The sequence below is a fragment of the Oncorhynchus nerka genome, linkage group LG4 (assembly GCF_034236695.1).
Source record: "Oncorhynchus nerka isolate Pitt River linkage group LG4, Oner_Uvic_2.0, whole genome shotgun sequence".
NCBI classification, from domain to species: Eukaryota; Metazoa; Chordata; class Actinopteri; order Salmoniformes; family Salmonidae; genus Oncorhynchus; species Oncorhynchus nerka.
Window position 1 is genome coordinate 31,548,080 of NC_088399.1, and position 19,232 is coordinate 31,567,311.

Here is a 19,232-nt window from a genome sequence, read left to right on the forward strand (position 1 = left end):
AAAAAACTCCTGAGAAAATCCTCTTCAGACCACGCATACCTCGATCAGCTAAGGGGGCAAAGGTTTGAGTTTAGACTAAGCACATCCACAGCGTGAGCTGTGATTGCAAATAGTTATTGAATTCCTAACCATACCACGTGGAGCATTGGCTACACGGCTGGAAATGGTTAAACTGAGACTATCAATCTCTCAAGAATAAGAGCAAGTCTGAGATACTAATTACAAGTATGAGATAATTACAAGTCTGAGATACTGATTAAGACAATTGGTGTGGCTGAGTTCATGCAGATAACCAACAATTTATGAAGTTTGGAATGAGACTAACGTGAGGTAAAGAATAATTCATTAATTAGAAGACTAATTGATTAGATATTTAAAATATCTGAAGAGTTATATTAGGAAAATTAATCTGAAGATTTTACTTTGTGCCCTGACTTCCTAGTTAATTACATTTACATGATTAGTTTAATCACATAATAATAATTACAGAGAATTGATTTGATAAAATAACAGTCTTCACTTTAATGATGCAAAAGACACAACACTGGGCAGCTCGCGTCTGGGTTTCCCTTTTGTATTCCGTAATAGTTTTCAAGACCTGCCACATCCTACGAGCGTCAGAGCCAGTGTAGTAGGATTCAATCTTAATCCTGTATTGACGCTTTGCTTGATGGATGGTTCATCTGAGGGCATAGCGAATTTAAAATCAACCTGCTATAGAGCACTGAATGTTAATTTACCTATTTTTTACACTAAAATGTAACACCGAAAAACAGCACTAGGTAACACAATTTGCTGGGTACAAATATTCTCATATAGGTACAGTTTAAAACATTATCACATCAATCTTTTTTAAATGTTAAAGGATTAAGTTTAAACACTGAGGTAAACACTAACGGTCAAAGCACTATTTCAAAAAATGATTCAGAACGGTTCTCTTTAGAATGCTTCTTGCCTTCCAAATAATCATCAAAGAACCCTTTCTTCCAAAAACGGTTCTTAGAATGAAAAATGTTCTAGGTAGAACCTTTTGCTCTACAAAGAACCCTCATCTTCCAAAAAGGGATCTTTAGGTGAAAATGGTTATTGGTAGAACCCTATCTATCCATCTGCTAAGAACCCTTTTGGAACCCTTTTTTCTAAGAGTGTATATGCAATGCCCTCTGAAAAAAAGTGGGTATACCTTTGTCCAGCCCCCTCTACACCCCTGTCAATAGGCTACAAAAACAGAATACAAAATAACAATAGACTAAAAATAGCAAAGTTATTAGGTCAAATAAAATATATAGACATGTAGGCCTACAAAGTATTTCTAGGCCTTTTGTGAATTGTAGCCTATATACTAGTAGCGCAACATATTCCAAATGGGACAGCCTTTAATAAATCGTGGAGAAATCACTAGATCCCATTGACCTCTCGAGAATCGTTAATCTGACGGAATATGGGCACAGCGCTCAACCTGATTTTTACTCATTCTATATGCAGTCCGGGACAGGATATAACATATCCGCAGTCTACCCAGTGAAGTTTGCTTTTAGTTGCGTCCACAATAAACGGTGAATGTAAAAGAATACCACAACTTGGATCTTTGTTCTACAATTTGGCGATCCACAAGCGAAAGTGAATTTTACGCAGGAAAATTAGACGGAGGCAAGGTGCAGAAAGTAGCGTAAAGTGGATACCCAAACTGGTGGACCTAAACAACACTTCAGTTATTACTTGGAACAGGAATTTACCGTTGCATCTGTTATCAACATATAGTTATATATATTCATTACAGCTCTTTACTTTGTTGGGGATTGAAAAAATGTAAATTACCATAGATGTGTGTCAATTGAGAGCAGAAAGTCTGACGCTGTTCTCTTGGTACGTTGTTAGAGCGCTCCTGTAGATAATCAGGACTGTCCAACTTGCCAAGATGCTTTATTTGCCTCTATTTTGGATATTGCCAATTGTCACAGTATTCATTTTCAAACTTCTGACAGGTAAGGATCCACTTTGCTGTGATAGATGGTGAAAATGAAATGGTTTGAGGTCAATTCTTTTTTCATTTGGTCCATTCTAACTTATTTTGATTGATCAACAGATAAAAAACACAACTTGACAGTTGGAAACACATTTAAAGGAATAGCTTATTTTATTACAGTAGGTCCATACATTGATGTAGACTAGAAGCATTCATTTATTGAATACATGGTCTTTCCTATTTATATACTACATGAAAAAAACATGCTTTTCACCTGGGGATGATCCCGAAAAAGAGCATGAATGCTATAATAAGTTAATGCTTTAAGATACCATAGGACTATGTTTGCTCGAAAGTATTCTGGCATGACTGCTGTTTATTCATTCATTCATATTTTCCCATGCATTACTGAGTTAAAGAGTCTAGTAAACTTTAAACTTCGTGAACATTATACATTTGAGATCTCCCTAAAAATATGACGACTACTGTATACCCTCTGTGATATTTGTACTAATGAAAATCACCTGAGGAATAATGGGTCAACGGACGCCTCAGGTAACATCAGGAAATAGATTCATGTTGTGCATACAGATGTAGGATCTTCATTTGATCACCCTGTTGCAGGACAACTTGTAAGACTTTTAGTGTATTTGTTGTTTAAAAAGGCTTCAGAAGGTTGTAATTTCTACTGTGAAATTTCTGACTTGATTTTCCCTCACGAAAAATGTACCAACCCCTACAAAAATGTCCATGAATTATAATTTACATAATAATGAACATTTCCTATTGTTGCAGGATTATTTTCCTGCTGTAGCAAACTGGTTCAAATTAAGATCCTACACTAAAACCTTAGCATTTACATTTATATTTTAGTAATTTAGCAGATTGTAATCAGTGTGCTTGAACCTCCTTATGTGGACAGTACCACTCTTTCACCCAGCAGTCCAGTAATTAAGGGGTGGTGCAGGTACAGTCACATGTGGTGGGGGCAGTTGCAGACATGATTTGTTCATTAGACATGTGTGTGTTTTGGGGGCAGTTTGGCCAAGTGATGTGATGCTAGAGTGGAAATCATCATCAGAGAAAGAGGCTGGATGTCAGGAAACAGCCACTGTGTTTGTTTGGAGATAACCTGTCTTGCATTATAGAAGATCAGGCCAAACTGTCTGTCTTCTGTTGATAACCATTGCAGACTGCTGTTTGGTGTGTGTCTGTGTGTGAGTGTCTGTGCCTTCTCATTCCTCTACTTGTGCAGGTGTAGCCTGTAGAGAGATTAGAAAGTCAAGAAGATTTAATATTTGCTTTGTGCACAATTTCACCTTTTGACCCTCCACAAACCTGTTTTTTCCTTGAAAATGAATATGTGATTTTAATTGACCCTCTCCGTGAGAGAAAGTTCACATAGGTTGAGCCATGAAGGGCAGTGCTACCCTTCCATTTCCCCAATACTAATTGGCTAGAAATTTCTTACTCCCTTCTAACGAAATACTAATGGTTTCTCATTAATATTCTGCATGGCTGATCAGTGTGATCAGTTGTACATGAGGGTGTTTGGCCTCCCTGTGGAACTGTATCATTATGTTCTTGTTGTCTAAAGTCAACTCATTGAGAACAGAACAACACATTCAGGTGTTTGAGGCTTGACTTGCAGAACGCCTTTTGACAAATTACTTCAAAGATGCACGGCATGTCCAGATCAACCTTCAATTTCCGCCGTTGCACTTTAACGATGGCGGCCGTGTGAGCTTCGGAAGAGGAAGCTGGTGGGTCTGTCAGCGAGAGAAAGGTTAAGTGTCTGCCGGATGCTTCTGCGTACCAGAGTTCTGACACATTGTTTCTTGTACAGACAGGCAGTCATCCAACAGAGCCTCACAGTGCTGGTCGCTCGTTTTCTCAGATACATGAAGAGATAGCTACAGTATCTTCTGGCATGGCAGAAGTGGGAGGGTTTCTATTGAGATATACACTGAGTATACAAAACATTAGGAATACCTTCCTAATATTGCCCTCTTTTGTCCTCAGAACAGCCTAAATTTGTTGGGGCATGGATTCTATAAAGTGTCAAAAGCATTCCACAGGGATGCTGGCCAATGTTGACTCCAATGCTTCCCACAGTTGTGTCAAGTTGGCTGGATGTCCTTTGGGTGGTGGATCATTTTTTATGCACACAGGAAACTGTTGAGAGTGAAAAACCTGTCAGTGTTGCAGTTCTTGACACAAACCGGTGCACTTGGCACCTTCTACCATACCCTGTTCAAAGTCACTTAAATATTTTGTTTTGCCCATTCAGCCTCTGAATGGCATTCATACACAATATAATTGAACATAATAGAATAAAACATTATTGTCCATCCAGGATAGCCACCTTACATTTAAAGGATCACATACATTCTCACATCACACACATTTAAACCAGTCAGTCCATCATACTGCATACACTAAAAACATAGAGGACATTGATACATTCACTCACAACTGACCGCTGCCCCAACTACAATGGATAGATCAAATTGACCAATACAAAAAAATTTAAACATAAAATAATTTATCTTTCGTCTATCGGTGTTTTCATAATTTTCATAAAGAGTATGACATTGTTTCCGCACGTAGCATTGAATTCAAGGGAAGCCAGAGAGCATTTGGCCTCCCCCAAAAAACATGCATAAAATAATAGCCAATCAGCGTTGAGGTAGGCTGAGTGAGCTCAACTGTGAATGGTCCTGGCGCACCAAATAAAAGTGTCAAGGGAAGCCAGTTTGGATTTGGCTTCACTTCTATCACATGTAAATAAGTAATTTATAGAAACAACTTGAATTGTTGCATCTTGTTATGTTGTTGTTCTCTGGTGGCTAGCTAGCTAAAATTGTCCCTTTCCTAAATTAGCCATGGATGGAGATATGGATTTGGACTTGTGGTTTTACTTAATTCTCCGTACTGGCCATTGGACTGAGAGGATGGATGTAATATATGTAGTATATCAATGTAGTAGGCTAATATTAACTAGCTAACACTGCCCATGAAAGGAAGTTAGGCTAGCGAGCAAGCATTTTAGCCAGGTAGCCTAGGACAACAAAAAATGAAAGCATGTACTGTATGACACATGAGTGACTATGAGTCATAGACCATTTTGCCCCGTAGCACTCACTTCTGTCATCATGAAGAGAGACTAGTCAAGGATCATATCACCTCCACTCTACCTGATACCCTAGACCCACTCCAATTTGCTTACCACCCCAATAGGTCCACAGACGACCAATCGCCATCACACTGCACACTACCGTATCCCATCTGGACAAGAGGTATACCTATGTAAGAATGCTGTTCATTGACTACAGCTCAGCATTTAACACCATAGTACCCTCCAAACTCGTTATTAATCTCGAGACCCTAGTCTCGACCTCACCCTGTGCAACTGGGTCCTGGACTTTCTGACGGGCGCCCCTAGGTGGTGAGGGTAGGAAACATCTCCAACCCACTGATCCTAAACACTGCGGCCCCACAAGGGTGCGTTCTCAGCCCTCTCCTGTACTCCCTGTTCACCCATGACTGTGTGGCCGTGCACGCCTCCAACTCAATCATCACGTTTGCAGACGACACTACAATGGTAGACTTGATTACCAACAATGAAGAAATGGCCTACAGGGTGGAGGTGAGGGTCCTTGGAGTGTGGTGTCAAGAAAATAACCTCTCACTCAACGTCAACAAAACAAAGGAGATGATCGTGGACTTCAGGAAACAGCAGAGGGAGCATCCCCCCATCCACATCAACGGGACAGTAGTGGAGAAGGTGGAAAGTTTTACATTCCTCGGTGTATACATCACGGACAAACTGAAATGGTCCACGCACACAGACAGCGTGCATCTTCCACCTCAGGAGGCTGAAAAAATGTGACTTGTCACCTAAAACAGTCACACACTTTTACAGATGCAAAATAGAGAGCATCCTGTCAGGCTGTATCCCTGCCTGGTACGGATTTGGGGATGCTGTCACATATTTGTTCACGTTCGTCTTTAAAATCGACAGTGTCAAATCTTCCATTAAAGCAGTTAAGGTCGTTTACAGTCAGCAATTGTATTGTTCTCTCTTTTACTCTCTCTTCCCATCATTGCATTAAGCCCTTCCCAAGCTCATCTTAGATTGCCTGTACACAATCCATGTCTCAATTGTATTAAGGCTCAAAAGTCCTTCTTTAACCTGTCTTCTCCACTTCATCTACACTGATTGAAGTGGATTTGACATCAATAAGGGATCATAGCATTCACCTGGATTCACCTGGTCAGTCTATGTCATGGAAAGAGCAAGTGGTCCTAATGTTTTGTACACTCAGTGTATAATAAGGCTGTGTATCCCATGGGCTTTCATACTGTATGTGCATTTTTGAAAGCAGGATATGTATTGTGTACATCCAAAGCGTTTAAGGGTCCAGCATATATTTCTCACAACATTGTCCACCAGGTTGGATGTTATACAGTTGTTGCATGTTATGTTATGTATTTTAACAACTGTTGCCATTCTCTTCTTCAACAGTATGTATTTTGTAATTACCGTGTAATGTAGCTACCCTGTAGTTTTCTGAAGACCACTGTGGAATGTAGGGCTCAGACAAGGTACAATAGCCTGTGTATTATAACAGGATTACACATATACCCAGTGAAGTTGTGGCAGAAAAATACTTCCTACGTACATTTGCTTCATACTTTGCCTAGTTATTGTAGTGCTCTGCTGTTAAGCTGCAAACTGCTGTTCTCGTTGATGTTTACAATGAAAGGGATTGTGCTGGATTTGTCTTTTCCGCATGCACCGAACTCAACTGGTGTAGACTTTACTGTGAAATGCTCGTTTACGAGCCCTTCCCAACAATGCAGATTTGAATCAAATAAAATACTTGTAAGTTAAGCTATATACAGGGAGTACCAGTACAATGTGCAGAGGTACAAGGTATTTTAGGTAAATATGTATATGAAGGCATGGTAAAGTGACTAGGCATCAGGATAGGTAATAATAAAATAAATAAAGAACAGAGTAGCAGCAGCAAATGATGTGTTTGTGGAATGTGTATGTATGTGTGTATGTGTTGTGTCGGTCTGCGTGTGTGTGTTATGTGTGGCTGTGTCATGATGGGCTGTGATGGGCTGTATAGTGAGGCAGGAGGGCATTGGGCTAGCTAGGACTTTCAGTGTGATAAGTGACTGGTGTAAATATTGGTTTTCAGCAAACCTTCCCTGAAAAGCTTGGTAATCTCTTCTAGGATTCCGCTGAAGTCACTGAATAAACACGGGTCACTGTGCATTAGAATTTCTTTTTATATCCACCATTATTCAATTTTTAAACCAAATGTTCAGAAAATCCATTCTATAATAATGCTACTATATACTTTAAACAGACATACATTTGCTATGTGCTTTCTTTTTGCTCTATGCTAACAGCTGTATTTCATATCTCATCCTCTAGGTGTGCACTGCCAGGAGCTGTTCAAGGACACCAAGAACCAAGCTCCCTTCCCTGTCTACCCCTCAGTTGGCTACCAGATCCTCAACGCAGACCACCTGCTGTTGAGGGACTACAGCCAGGAGCTGCTGGGGAACTCCAGTCTGCAAGCCCAGAGGCAGGCCTTCCTCATTACCAACCCTGGGGCGGGCCTCCTGCAGCCGGCCGTCAATGTCACCTTCGGCTCCCTGTCTGTGGAGAGACCCATCGGCCCAGAGCTGCTCCTTGGCAGTCGCAGGATCCTCCCTGTCATCCTGGCACGCCAGGTCCTCTCCTCTGCCCCCATTATCAGGATCCTCTTTCACATGCCCAGTATGGCCAATGGAGGTGACGTTGGAGGGGGCAGGGCTGGGGAGGGGGTGGAGGTGGGTAGTGGTGGGAGGAAGGGAACGGAGGAGGGGGCCCACTGTGTGACGGCGTATGCCTTCTGTGAGACGCAGGAGGTGCGGGGGGCATGCCTGCTGTCCCCAGGGGGTTTCTGTGTTGCCCAGTTGAAGCCCGACCCGGCCTGGTTCAGCCCCACCAGCCGCTCCTCCAGCTCCAACAGCAGGGATAGACAGGGAGAGGTGCAGGGTATTCCCGTGGAGATCTACTTCCAGAGCCGACGGGACTGGACAGGCCAGTGTGTTCCCCAAGACAGCCTGCAGCATGTGGGGGTGGGGAGGGGCGGCCCAGTGGGGTCTGGTATACCCATGAGGAGGGTAGGGAGTGTCAACATCCTAAAGGCACCACCTGGAAGCCCTACGTTCCTGCGTCTGAGGTTAGGGGGAGCCGTGGTGGTCCAGACCTCATCCAAACCACTGAGGACCACCGACTTGGCCACCTTCTATGTGTTCCTGTCCAGTGTGTCTGCTGTGGAGAGCTTCACTCTTAGGTAAGAGTAGGGCTGCACGATATGGGAAAAAATAGAATTGTCTTTTTTTTTAGCAAATATTGCAATTGCAATTTGACTTGCGATTTAGATCAAAACATATGGTTGAACAGTTGAAATAATAGAAATAGAATGATTTATATTAAAAAGCAAAAGTTAAAGCAGCATCGTTCTTATTTGGAACAATCTGTTGACTGCAATTGATCGAACAGAACAGCATGCAAACTTATAGTCGATCTAACAGTGAGAGGTAACTCCAGGGTTTGAGTGATGGGACGGAGCTTGGTATGTGTGGGATGCAGCCACAAGAGGAGAAAAAAACAGAGTAAACTATAAATACTGACATTACACGCAGCGTTTGAAAATATTGCATGCGATATGAAAATGTCAAAATATAGCATGCGATATGAATCTCTTGCGATTTGCATATTGCACATGTCAATATTGCAATTTCTATGTGAATTCAATTAATTGTACAGCCCTAGGTAAGATCACTGCTTGGATATACTGTCTGTTCAGTCCATAGCTAGAATATCCAGGTCACAATCAGATCAGTCTGATACATTAGCTGTGAAGTTTGCACATAATGGTGTTGATATGACCTTACTTTGTCTATATATTCTATTGTAAAGTTTTGTGTTGTCTAAACGTGCTGAACGTATTCTGCATGCACTGATACACTCTAACTCACTAATGGATCCATTCTACATCCTATTTGCTTAATGTAAATTTAGGTCTATATGTTGTGGTCGTACTAATGCATCATGACTTTTATCACTAAGTCTTACTGTGCCTTTTCTGTTACCTTGACGCATGCTACCATAATGTGCTGGCCCCTGGCTCAAAACATAAATCCATAAATAATAGAAAGTTAAGAAATAGGATTTATGTATGGATTATGAAAACATTCTCAGAACACATAGCAAATGTTAACCTCTTTTCCTGTTAAAAAGATGTTTGTGTATATGAGGACAAAATAATATTGTGTGTAGTCAGAAATTAGAGACAGAATGTTTTTATTGCCATTTTAGGCCTTGTGTAAAAAGTCTATCACCATGATGAATAAGAAGGGCTCTTCTCAAAGGATAAGTTCCATGCATTTAAATTGTAACTTAAGGCCACTTGAATAGCGCCAGGGCGTGTCACCAAGGCCATGCTGTGGGACGGTTGAACGCTGGTGTGGCTGGAAGTCGTCTTGCTGTTCCGCTCCCTACACAGATTACAGACTTGTCGTGTGCCAGTCCCAGTCTACTTCACTCCCGACTGGAAGAAGTTCTGAAGGCAGTCTTCCATAGACAGGGAAATAATTGGGTAATGGATTCGGCAGCCTTCATATCTTAACATCCCATTAACGTTTGAAAAGGGATCTCTGATTTTTTTTAGTTCATAAATAATGCATACATTTAATGGAGCAAGAAAACAAATAACTAACAACTGCCTGACTCCTTATGGTGAAAATTAACTTATTACGCAGGCAGCTTTATCGCGCCAAACACACAATTCAGTCTGTTTTGCAAAAGCTCTACTCGTTGCCTTGGATGCACATCACAGAGCAGAATAAAGTTGCTTTTATTGGAATGTTTTAGATCAGTATAACTTAAAGTAATTTCGGGGGAAGTTTGCATTTTCCACTCTTCCACTCGTTTTGTTTGAAGAAACAGTAGAAAAGCTTCTGATATGTTGATATCTCAAAGTGTAGGGGACAAAGTAACACACCCATTTTCTCAGATAACATAGAAGATAGAATGACATAGTGAAGTCAGCACGTTCTATAATGCGAAGGACGAGCTCCTAGCAAAAAAAAAACTCCCAGTCTGGCCATGTTTCGCCTAGTTTTAAGAAGTGGTTTTGAGCAATGTTGTCACGATCATCCTCCTCTTCATCTGAAGAGGAGAGGCGAGAAGGATCGGAGGACCAATATGCAGCGTGATATGTGTTCATGTTGAATGTTTAATTAAAGAAAGGAACACTGAAACACTATACAAAAAACAGTAAACAAAATAACAACCGTGAAGCTAATGTGCGCTGCGCTGAAACAAGCCATCAACATAGACAATCACCCACAAACAAACAGTGCAACCCAGGCTACCTAAGTATGATTCTCAATCAGAGACAACTAATGACACCTGCCTCTGATTGAGAACCATACTAGGCCGAAACATAGAAATACCCAAATCATAGAAAAACAAACATAGACTGCCCACCCAACTCACGCCCTGACCATACTAAATAAATACAAAACAAAGGAAATAAAGGTCAGAACGTGACAAATGTAAGTAAAGAAAATGACCTATAAGGTTGTTTTTTTTCGGTTGTAGAGTTGTGTTTAGTTGTTTAAGGTTCCAAATGTATGTCATTTTGTTAAGCCTTCTAGGAGCGGTTTCGCAGACACAGATGAAGCTTAATCCTAGACTAAATTGCACTTTTAAACTGGACTAACTGAAATGCCATTTCTCAGACATGGTTTAAAATAGTCTCAGACTTGCACTAGTCTAGATTTTTTTAAATCTGATTTCCAGAAGGACGTTTAGAGTTCATCTAGATCTAAGTGAAGGCTTAAATTAAACCTGGCCTAGAGGCAGGTTTAACTTCTGATTAATGAATGCTGGCCCCAAGGTTGACCTTGGCATTGGAGGAAAATGGATTACCTGGACTAAAATCTATTTCTGTGACCATTTCCATATGTACAAAGACAATTCTTGAGCCAAGGCTTTATCTAAGTCTCTTAGGATAAAGCCCATCCCTCCTTCCCTACAAGTATTGATCCCCTTGAGGTTTTTGGGATCTGGAACCTTCCATCATGAAACAGGAGATTTGTGTGGTGCAAATGAACTAACTGTATGCATAATCGTCCACAAAGTCTGCAATGCTATATGTGAACTGAATGACAATTATACCAAGTTCCCTGATGCTGCTGCCTGAGCCAACTACAAGGTAGAGTTCTATGAATATGGGAACTTCCATGGAGTCATCGGCTGTATAGATGGATGTCATATTCCCATCAAGTTTCTCTCAACAGCAGATGCTGAGGAGTACAGGAATCGCAAAAACTGGTTCTCAGTAAATGTAACAAGTGTGTGCAGTTCTCCAACATTGGTGCATTTTGGAAAGGTGCAACTCATGACTCAAGGATTCCTCTTTGTATGCTCAGCTTGAAGGTGGACAACATAGTGGAATCTTACTTGGTGACAGTGGGTATGCACAGTCCAACTTCTTGTTCACTCCCTATCTTCATGCAATAGGACCTGAGCAAAAATGGTACAACCAAGCTCATATCCGCACCAGAGGTATATTGGAGCACATGCTTGGTGTATGGAAGAGTAATGTCCTGTGTAAGAAGCACATTACGCTTTTAACCAAGATGATGCTGCATTGTAATAATTGCAACAGCAGTGCTTCACAATTACCTCAAACAGCATGGCTGCCTAGATCCTTGCATTGAAGATGAGGATGACCTAGATGTTCCAATGGTTGAGGCAGACAATGACAGAAATGGACTAGCCTGCAGAGATGCTTTTGCTATGCAGCACTTCTCACAACAAAGATAGCTCAGGTGATTGAAGCAAACCGTAGACATGGATTGGTAACAAAAATGTTTTTAATTCACAAATGGAAATATCGGGACACCGAACTGGTGCTGGTTTGAGAAGAACATTGGTACTGCTGCTGCTTCCTGTTTCTCTCCTCCTTCATAACCAACACAACATGAAGGATTAGCATCTTCATATCATGCTCTTCTTTTAAATACATTAGTTTGTGCTCATGAAATTCCATGGTCAGTTTGTCATGCATTCTCACACAATCTTCCCTCCTGGCTGCTGCAGATGTAGTAGGCTGACCTTCATCCTGCATTATCTCCTCTAAGCTATGGTGATAATCTGCCTCTAGAAAATGATTGCATTGCTGCATTAGAGAACATTATTTCTTCAAGAGTTGAGTTCATTACATAATTCTTATTATGGGAGTGCAAGAGATAACTGACACATTACATGTTCCCTGGAGTCCGGGGATTGCACATGTTGAATGAATGTGTCCTACCAAATGAGGATTGGAACAGTCCCCCATCTGAACTGTCCAAATTGTCATCATCGAGGATACCTTCCAGGGGTTGCTGGCTCAACATTTCCCCCAGCTCATCTGTCTCTGGGCCTCCTGGGTGTCCATCACCAGTCTTGAAACGCTCCCTATGAGCAGTGGTGCAAGATACCTTAATAGAAAATCACTCAAGTAAAAGTGAAAGTCACACAGTAAAATACTACTTGAGTCTAAAAGTATTTGGTTTTAAATATACTTAAGTATCAAAAGTAAGTGTAATTGCTCAAATATACTTAAGTATCAAAATAAAAGTACAATAATTTCAAATTCCTTATAGCAGGTATTCCCAAACAGGGGTACGCACAATGCCGTCGGGGTAAGCCAAATAAAAATGTGATCCACATTAAAAATATATATATATTTTAAAAAATGTTACTTAAAAAATAAAAAATGAATGTTCTTCACATTTTCTAACTGTCCATTTAGTAAGGCCCGCACCCATAGAGACACACATCAGCTCTACTTTCAAAAATGTAACCCTCCAAGATCCCCCACAGTTCCCCAATAGCTGTCCCTCAACCATTCGACACCCCCCCCCCCGGAAAAATATATAATGAATTCCATTCCCCACCCCCAAGAACCCCCCAATGCACCAACAACCAAGAGAATGAACTAAAGAGAAAAAGGGAAAAGACAGAAGAAAACAGCAAACAACAATGCAAAAAAGGACAACTGAAATCATAACAGCAATGCCAACTTTAAATGTTTGTGTGCATGTCTGGCACTATTACATGTATGTGCGTGTTCTTGTATGTGTTTATTTGAATGAGAGTGTGTGTATATGCATGTGTACAAACACCTGCACGGCATCAGCCTCAGGCAAACCGGCATTAGTTGTAAAATCACTGCCACTTAGTGTCATTCAAATGTACTTTTATTATTTTTTATTTTGACTTTTTTTTCTCCTTTATCTTTTGACCATCAATCTCTCTCTCACACATCAACTCCACTCCCACTTGTCTCCAATTCCACATACCAACCCTCAGCTTCCCTCAGCCCATCCCATCTATCTCTGCTGGCCACCCACTTCGTGTTTCTACGCAACACATATCTTTCAACTATGCTATGATGTTTAATGTATCTACAGATGTGTGTTGAAGATAAATAATTTTACTAGGAGTATTAGTATATTAGTAATGGACTGACCCAGTCTCTCCAGATCTCCAAACAGTACTATTTCGAGGGTCAATTTTAGATCAATGCTATGAATTTTCAGCCATTCCTGAACCTGAGACCAGAAACAGGCTACCTGAGGGCAATACCAAAATAAATGGTCTATTGATTCTGTAACCTCACAACGAAATCTGCAGAGCTTCGATGATTTTATGCCTCAAATATTCAACATTTTGTTGGTGGCAAGAATTCTATATAATCATTTTAACTGAAAAGCACGAAGTCTTGAATCTTGTCTTGTTTTATATATCAACTCATACACCCTGTACCATGGAATCAAAAATCTCTTCCAAACTATTTTGCAATCTGTATGTCACAGTTGTCAACATCATGGTCCTCAAATTAAACTGGTATACTTTCCTATTTATGCTATTTCTATTCCTCCGCCAGTTTTGATCCCTTACATTGGGCAGACAGACCAGTTCCCTACCTCCTCCCGCTGCCACCCGCCTCCTCCATTTCTGGGGCAATGCTGTAATCAATTGGTTGTACTCTTGGATTGAGCAGACCTTACCGTACCATTCTGATAACTCCATGAAGGACATAACTCTACTATTACAATTTAAAATATTATTTAAGAACAAAATACCCTTTTCAAAAATCTTTCCCATAAATACAGGTATTTTATCAACCAGCACATTTGAGTTCAGCCATCATATTTGTTGTAATATTTGTTGGACATTTTTACTGGACAGCTTTGTGACATCAAATGGACATTGGTGGTCAAGATGTGTTGGTATCTGTACTGATGGCGCAAAAGCCATGACAGGAAGACATTGTGGAGTGGTAACACGCGCGCAAGCAGTTGGGTACACTGCAGCATCCACCGAGAGGCTCCTGCTGCCAAGGGAATGCCTGATATCTTGAAAGACGTTTTGGACACTACTGTGAAAATGGTTCACTTTGTTAAAGCAAGGTCCCTGAACTCTTGTGTATTTTCTGCACTATCCAATGACATGGGCAGCGACCATGTAACACTTTTACAACATACAGAAGTGCGCTGGTTATCAAGGGGCAAAGTATTGACAAAAAAAAATTCAATTGAGAGATGAACTTAAAGTTCTTTACTGACCATCATTTTCACTTGTCTGACTGCTTGCAATATGACGAGTTTCTCACACGAGTGGCCTATCTGGGTGATGTTTTTGCTTGCCCGAGTGATCTGAATCTAGGATTACAGGGACTCTCCACAACTATATTCAATGTGTGGGACAAAATTGAGGCTATGATTAAACATTTGGAGCTGTTCTCTGTCTGCATTAACAAGGACACCACCAGGTCTTTCCATCATTGTATGATTGTTTGTGTGCAAAAGAACTCAAGCTTACGGACAATGTCAAATATGATATAGTGAAGCACCTGAGTGAGCTGGGTGTGCATTTACACAGAGACTTTCCCAAAACGGACCACACAAACAACTGGATTCGTTATCCCTTTCATGCTCTGCCTCCAGTCCCCTTAACGATATCTGAACAAGCAGTTCTGTGAAAATGGAATTGAATCAGAAGCCACTACCAGATTTCTGGATATGGCTGCGCTGCGCTCAGAGTATTCTGCCTTGGCAAATCGCTCTGTTAAGACACTGATGCCCTTTGCAACCATGGACCTATTTGAGAGTGGAACCAGACGGCATCATTTTCTTTCTTTATTTTATTTACAGATAGCCACGGGCACACTCCAACACTCAGACGTCTTTACAAATGAAGCATGTGTGTTTAGTGAGTCCACCAGATCAGAGCCAGTAGGGAAGACCAGGGATGTTCTCCTGATAAGTGCATGAATTGGGGCTCCCAAGTGGCGCAGGGGTCTAAGGCACTGCATCTCAGTGCTGGAGGTGTCACTAAAGACACCCTGGTTTGAATCCAGGCTGTATCACAACTGGCTGTGATTGGGACTGTATCTTACCTGAAGTTGTATTTCTGTTGATGAATCATGCTGTTATAATTGGGTGGTTTGACACAATTTGTTTCAAGAGGGTTTTTTCAGTTAGTGGAGGCTGCGAATTTTTGCAGCTTTTTGTTAAAAATCACACAAAATTTTAACGTCCTGCAACTCATGCTAGGAATATAGTATATGCATATGATTAGTATGTGTGGATAGAAAACACTCTGACGTTTCTAAAACTGGTTAAATCATGTCTGTGACTATAACAGAACGTGTGTAGGAGGCAAAATCCCAGGGAAAACTGTTCACAAAAAAACACACAAAAAAATATCCCTCCGCCAGTCTCTGTATTGTCTATGGCAAGGGAAAATAGATAGCGTCCAGTTTACAATGCCTACAGCTTCCACACGATGTCGCCAGTACTGGCAATTGGGTTGAAGTTTATCCTTTGTGAAATGAGAAATAGGCACTTCCTGTCACCGAGTACACCGGAGGAAGTTATGAAAGGGAGAATATGGACCATGATTTCAAGACTTGCTGCTATTGAATACAGATCGCCCCGTGATCAATTTGATCGATTATTAACGTTTACTAATACCTAAAGTTGGATTACAAAAGTAGTTTGAAGTGTTTTGTCAAAGTTTATAGGCAACTTTTTTAATTTTAAAAAATGACGTTGCGTTTTGGAAAGCAGTTTTTTCCTGATCAGACGGGCTTCATAAATGGACATTTTGGGTATACATGGACGGATTTAATCGGAAAAAAAATACCCAATTGTGATGTTTATGGGACATATAGGAGTGCCAACAAAGAAGCTCGTCAAAGGTAATGACTATTTTATATTTTATTTTGCGTTTTGTGTAGCGCCGGCTACGCTAATTATTTTGTTTACGTTCCCTTTGGGTATTTCGGGGGTTGCATGCTATCAGATAATAGCTTCTCATGCTTTCGCCGAAAAGCATTTTAAAAATCTGACATGTTGGCTAGATTCACAACGAGTGTAGCTTTAATTGAGTACCCTGCATGTGTGTTTTAATGAAAGTTTGAGTTGTATCGAGTACTATTAGTTGTCACTCTGAAATTTCCGCTGATGTTGATCCCTGTACAGGGACAGCAGCCATAACATATACCTTTATGATTCTGGGAGTCAATTACCTTATGTCAATCCATGGAAATGTGATAATGAGTTTGCCGTTTTTGAAGAGAATAAATGAAGTTTATTCTACCAAACACAAGGAGCGCGCATGACAAGGACAGGTGGAGTGCACCTGATTGATAGGGCTGTGCATGAATATTAATTGAAAATTATGAAAAACATCTCCTACTACATTCCCGTTACATAGGTCCCCCCTCTCATCAATCTACACACAATACCCCATAATGACAAAGCAAATCAAATAGAAATATCACATTTACATAAGTATTCAGAACGTTTACTCTGTACTTTATTGAAGCCCCTCTTCTTGGGTATGACGCTACAAGCTTGGCACACCTGTTTTGGGGAGTTTCCCCCATTCTTCTCTGCAGATTTCTCAAGCTCTGTCAGGTTGGATGGGGAGCGTCGCGGCACAGCTATTTTCAGGTCTCTCCAGAGATGTTTGATTGGGTTCAAGTCCTGGCTCTGGCTGGGGCACTCAAGGACATTCAGAGACTTGTCCTGAAGCCACTCCTGTGTTGTCTTGGCTGTGTGCTTAGTCTCATTGTCCTGTTGGAAGGAGAACCTTCGCCCCAGTCTGAGGTCCTGAGCGCTCTGGAGCAGGTTTTCATCAAGGATCTCTCTGTACATTGCTCCGTTCATCTTGCCCTAGATCCTGACTTGTCTCCCAGTGCCTGACGCTGAAAAACATCCCCACAGCATGATGCTGCCACCACCATACTTCACCGTAGGGATTACATTTACATTACATTTAAGTCATTTAGCAGACGCTCTTATCCAGAGCGACTTACAAATTGGTGCTTTCACCTTATGACATCCAGTGGAACAGCCACTTTACAATAGTGCATCTAGGTCTTTTAAGGGGGTGAGAAGGATTACTTTATCCTATCCTAGGTATTCCTTAAAGAGGTGGGGTTTCAGGTGTCTCCGGAAGGTGGTGATTGACTCCGCTGTCCTGGCGTCGTGAGGAGTTTGTTCCACCATTGGGGGCCAGAGCAGCGAACAGTTTTGACTGGGCTGAGCGGGAACTGTACTTCCTCAGTGGTAGGGAGGCGAGCAGGCCAGAGGTGGATGAATGCAGTGCCCTTGTTTGGGTGTAGGGCCTGATCAGAGCCTGGAGGTACTGAGGTGCCGTTCCCCTCACAGCTCCGTAGGCAAGCACCATGGTCTTGTAGCGGATGCGAGCTTCAACTGGAAGCCAGTGGAGAGAGCGGAGGAGCGGGGTGACGTGAGAGAACTTGGGAAGGTTGAACACCAGACGGGCTGCGGCGTTCTGGATGAGTTGTAGGGGTTTAATGGCACAGGCAGGGAGCCCAGCCAACAGCGAGTTGCAGTAATCCAGACGGGAGATGACAAGTGCCTGGATTAGGACCTGCGCCGCTTCCTGTGTGAGGCAGGGTCGTACTCTGCGGATGTTGTAGAGCATGAACCTACAGGAACGGGCCACCGCCTTGATGTTATTTGAGAACGACAGGGTGTTGTCCAGGATCACGCCAAGGTTCTTAGCGCTCTGGGACGAGGACACAATGGAGTTGTCAACCGTGATGGCGAGATCATGGAACGGGCAGTCCTTCCCCGGGAGGAAGAGCAGCTCCGTCTTGCCGAGGTTCAGCTTGAGGTGATGATCCGTCATCCACACTGATATGTCTGCCAGACATGCAGAGATGCGATTCGCCACCTGGTCGTCAGAAGGGGGAAAGGAGAAGATTAATTGTGTGTCGTCTGCATAGCAATGATAGGAGAGACCATGTGAGGTTATGACAGAGCCAAGTGACTTGGTGAATAGGGAGAATAGGAGAGGGCCTAGAACAGAGCCCTGGGGGACACCAGTGGTGAGAGCACGTGGTGAGGAGACGGATTCTCGCCACGCCACCTGGTAGGAGCGACCTGTCAGGTAGGACGCAATCCAAGCGTGGGCCGCGCCGGAGATGCCCAACTCGGAGAGGGTGGAGAGGAGGATCTGATGGTTCACAGTATCGAAGGCAGCCGATAGGTCTAGAAGGATGAGAGCAGAGGAGAGAGAGTTAGCTTTAGCAGTGCGGAGCGCCTCCGTGATACAGAGAAGAGCAGTCTCAGTTGAATGACTAGTCTTGAAACCTGACTGATTTGGATCAAGAAGGTCATTCTGAGAGAGATAGCGGGAGAGCTGGCCAAGGACGGCACGTTCAAGAGTTTTGGAGAGAAAAGAAAGAAGGGATACTGGTCTGTAGTTGTTGACATCGGAGGGATCGAGTGTAGGTTTTTTCAGAAGGGTGCAACTCTCGCTCTCTTGAAGACGGGAGGGACGTAGCCAGCGGTCAGGGATGAGTTGATGAGCGAGGTGAGGTAAGGGAGAAGGTCACCGGAGATGGTCTGAAGAAGAGAGGAGGGGATAGGGTCAAGCGGGCAGGTTGTTGGGCGGCCGGCCGTCACAAGACGCGAGATGTCATCTGGAGAGAGAGGGAGAAAGAGGTCAGAGCACAGGGTAGGGCAGTGTGAGCAGAACCAGCGGTGTCGTTTGACTTAGCAAACGAGGATCGGATGTCGTCGACCTTCTTTTCAAAATGGTTGACGAAGTCATCTGCAGAGAGGGAGGAGGGGGGGAGGAGGATTCAGAGGG

At 42.3% G+C, this 19,232-nt stretch overlaps 1 protein-coding gene across 1 annotated transcript in view; it reads left to right on the top strand.

Moving 5' to 3' along the window:
- The first annotated feature begins 5,597 nt into the window (after window positions 1-5,597).
- The window catches only part of LOC115117426 (transmembrane protein 132D-like), a 46,419-nt gene continuing 32,784 nt past the window's right edge, over window positions 5,598-19,232 (top strand). The window contains exons 1-2 of the mRNA XM_029645901.2: window positions 5,598-5,760; window positions 7,419-8,328. Coding sequence (XP_029501761.2) covers window positions 5,598-5,760; window positions 7,419-8,328 — 1,073 coding nt within the window. The remainder of the gene's footprint in view (window positions 5,761-7,418; window positions 8,329-19,232) is intronic.